The sequence below is a fragment of the Gossypium hirsutum genome, chromosome A01, assembly GCF_007990345.1.
Source record: "Gossypium hirsutum isolate 1008001.06 chromosome A01, Gossypium_hirsutum_v2.1, whole genome shotgun sequence".
Classification (NCBI taxonomy): Eukaryota; Viridiplantae; Streptophyta; class Magnoliopsida; order Malvales; family Malvaceae; genus Gossypium; species Gossypium hirsutum.
The window spans coordinates 15,879,564-15,881,978 of NC_053424.1; the positions used below are offsets into that span (position 1 = coordinate 15,879,564).

Here is a 2,415-nt window from a genome sequence, read left to right on the forward strand (position 1 = left end):
GGATAAATTACACTCAAATGCTTCTCTTCGTTCATTCACTCTCACCAACTTCAATCATATCCATTAAAAAATTTATCAAATAAATTTCTATAATATAAGGATGTGTGAATTTTCTGCTTTCTTCATTGGTTAAAAGAAAAGAAAAATCCAAATGTCCCACAAACAATCATTGCTACTTCAGATTTAATACTACAAGTTTTAGCTCATTTTTACAATTTCAGATGCTTGGCGTTACTTGGAATCTTTTTCATTTCGATATTAAATTTGTCAGATGAGTAATGAATTGAGTTTATATGAAATTTTCATATCAGTTTTTCTTTTTAAAACAAAGAGCAATGAAAATGAGAGTAGTATAGCACGAGTTTAAGATTCTTTTTGCTAGTACTTGTATAGGCGAATAAAGTTGATTTGAGAACAATCATTTTGAAAGCAATTGCTTTGACAGCATCAACACTAACAATGGTTAAACATGAATAATATCAATGTACTCAATTTTAAAAAAATTTTCTTTATATCGGAAGATCATACTTCTCTCAGACCTATATCCGAAGATATGGGTACTTTACAAAAAAAATGAATAGTCTGAATAACATAAGCTTTAACATAAATATTAACTAGCAACATATGGTAAATAGATAAGATTTGCCATAGACTCTTGTAGCCACTCATCCTCATCCTGCTTGGTCTGCAAAGAAAAGAAAAAAATCACCAAACATCATTGCTTGAAGTGTGAACTTATTTCCATCTAAATTGTACATATAATTGAGATGATCATGTAAATTCCTCCATTAATTATCTAATCACACATTAATATATATGAGTAAATTGGGAAATTAATTTCAGTACCTGGACTGCATCACAATAATTCAAGTTTTTATCAATGGGTGAATTCCCATCTTCCTTTCTCATTACCATTTCTTGTTCACATAGTTCAGTATTGTTCCTTGCAAATCTTCCCCGAACTCTAACCCTTCTGTCAGCTAGGGATTTCCGGCAAGCATACTGTATATGTTTAAGCAATGTCAATGCACATTCCCTTGGTATATAATTAATAAATTAAATAACGGTCGCAACATGATGTTATAACCATTATTTTGAGGAAAAAGAGAAAAGACCTTAATTGTCTTGTTAAAATTTCTTTGATTTCTCTTCTTCAAGTACCTAAGAATTCTGTCTTTCCTTTCTTCTACTGAATACCGAACAACCTTTTGATTGTTGTCCTCCATAGCCGGTAGCATTAGCTTGCCTTGAATTCCCTGCCAGAATAGATAAATAAATAAGTATCCCAAACCACATTCATTTCGATAAACATACTTCATGAAACTGTACAAAACCATGCAAATTGCAATGCAGAAAAGAGAGAGAGAGAGAGAGAGAGAGAGAGAGAGAGAGAGAGAGAGAGAGAGAGAGAGAGAGAGAGGGAAAAAAGGGTAGATATAATCATATACCGAGATTTGTGTCATGGCTGGTTCAACTGGCTTGAAATCCTGATGAACAAATGCATTGCATTCATCTCCAAACTCATCACAGACATCTTGCAATCGACATCTACCATCAATGCCACAAGCAACAACCGAGTTGTTGTCAGGCAATAATGCTGTTGGGACTGAAGATGTAAGATTAGGTTGTTGTTGGAAAACATCAAGTCCACCGTTGTCGAAAAACATGGGGAAACTTATTATTTCTTCACCACATGTTACAGAAGTAGGAATTGCAGCATCAATGCAGTTTTGTTGGGGAATTAACAGTGGATTTTGAAACTGAGAGAAATCATTGGAAAATGAATACTCGGAGTAGAATTGAGGAATAGAAGCCATAAGGAAAACAAAGAGGGTGTACGGAAAGATTGAAAAGGGGAATCAAATGAAGGGTAATTTGTTGATTTTGAGTCCCTGAAGGCCTTTTTCATCAGAGTTGGTATATATATAGGCATTATGAAAGTGCAGCGTTTTCCTTGCAAGTTGTTGCAGCTGTGATACTCAAAAGATATTATCTTTTGAATATGAATGCATTGCGTGGAATAAGAGTAGTCACTTTTTACTCAAATTTTAGATGCCTCCATTTTAATCCAATTTCATTTTGTTGGAACAACAAAGATATTATATCTAAAATAACCTTATATATTCTAACTTCACTTTGAGTTAATTTAATAAAAATAATAACATAATTTCAAGTCGAAATTGGGATATTTTCAACTTAAAATAATCTCGAATCAAACTAAAAATTTTTAAAATTTAAAATCATATAACTTAAATTAACCAAAATCAAATTTTCTAATCCACAAATCTATTGTCCCAATCAAGTTAAAAATATAATTAAAAATGAAAATTGAATTAATTAAAAAAATATCAAAATAAAATTCAAAACTTTGGATAATCAAATTAAGTCAAAAAAAATTCAAATCAAACTCGAATT

General features: G+C 31.5%; 1 protein-coding gene across 1 annotated transcript; it reads right to left on the reverse strand.

The window, feature by feature from the left end:
• Nucleotides 1-492: 492 nt before the first annotated feature.
• Nucleotides 493-2,030, reverse strand: LOC121228844 (uncharacterized). Its single transcript, XM_041111829.1, has 4 exons — nucleotides 1,449-2,030; nucleotides 1,116-1,256; nucleotides 847-1,002; nucleotides 493-685 (listed from the first exon to the last, which is right to left on the reverse strand). The coding sequence occupies exons 1-4, from the start codon at nucleotides 1,815-1,817 to the stop codon at nucleotides 611-613; spliced, it is 741 nt and encodes a 246-aa protein (XP_040967763.1). The 5' UTR covers nucleotides 1,818-2,030; the 3' UTR covers nucleotides 493-610.
• Between the last annotated feature and the right edge of the window lie 385 nt (nucleotides 2,031-2,415).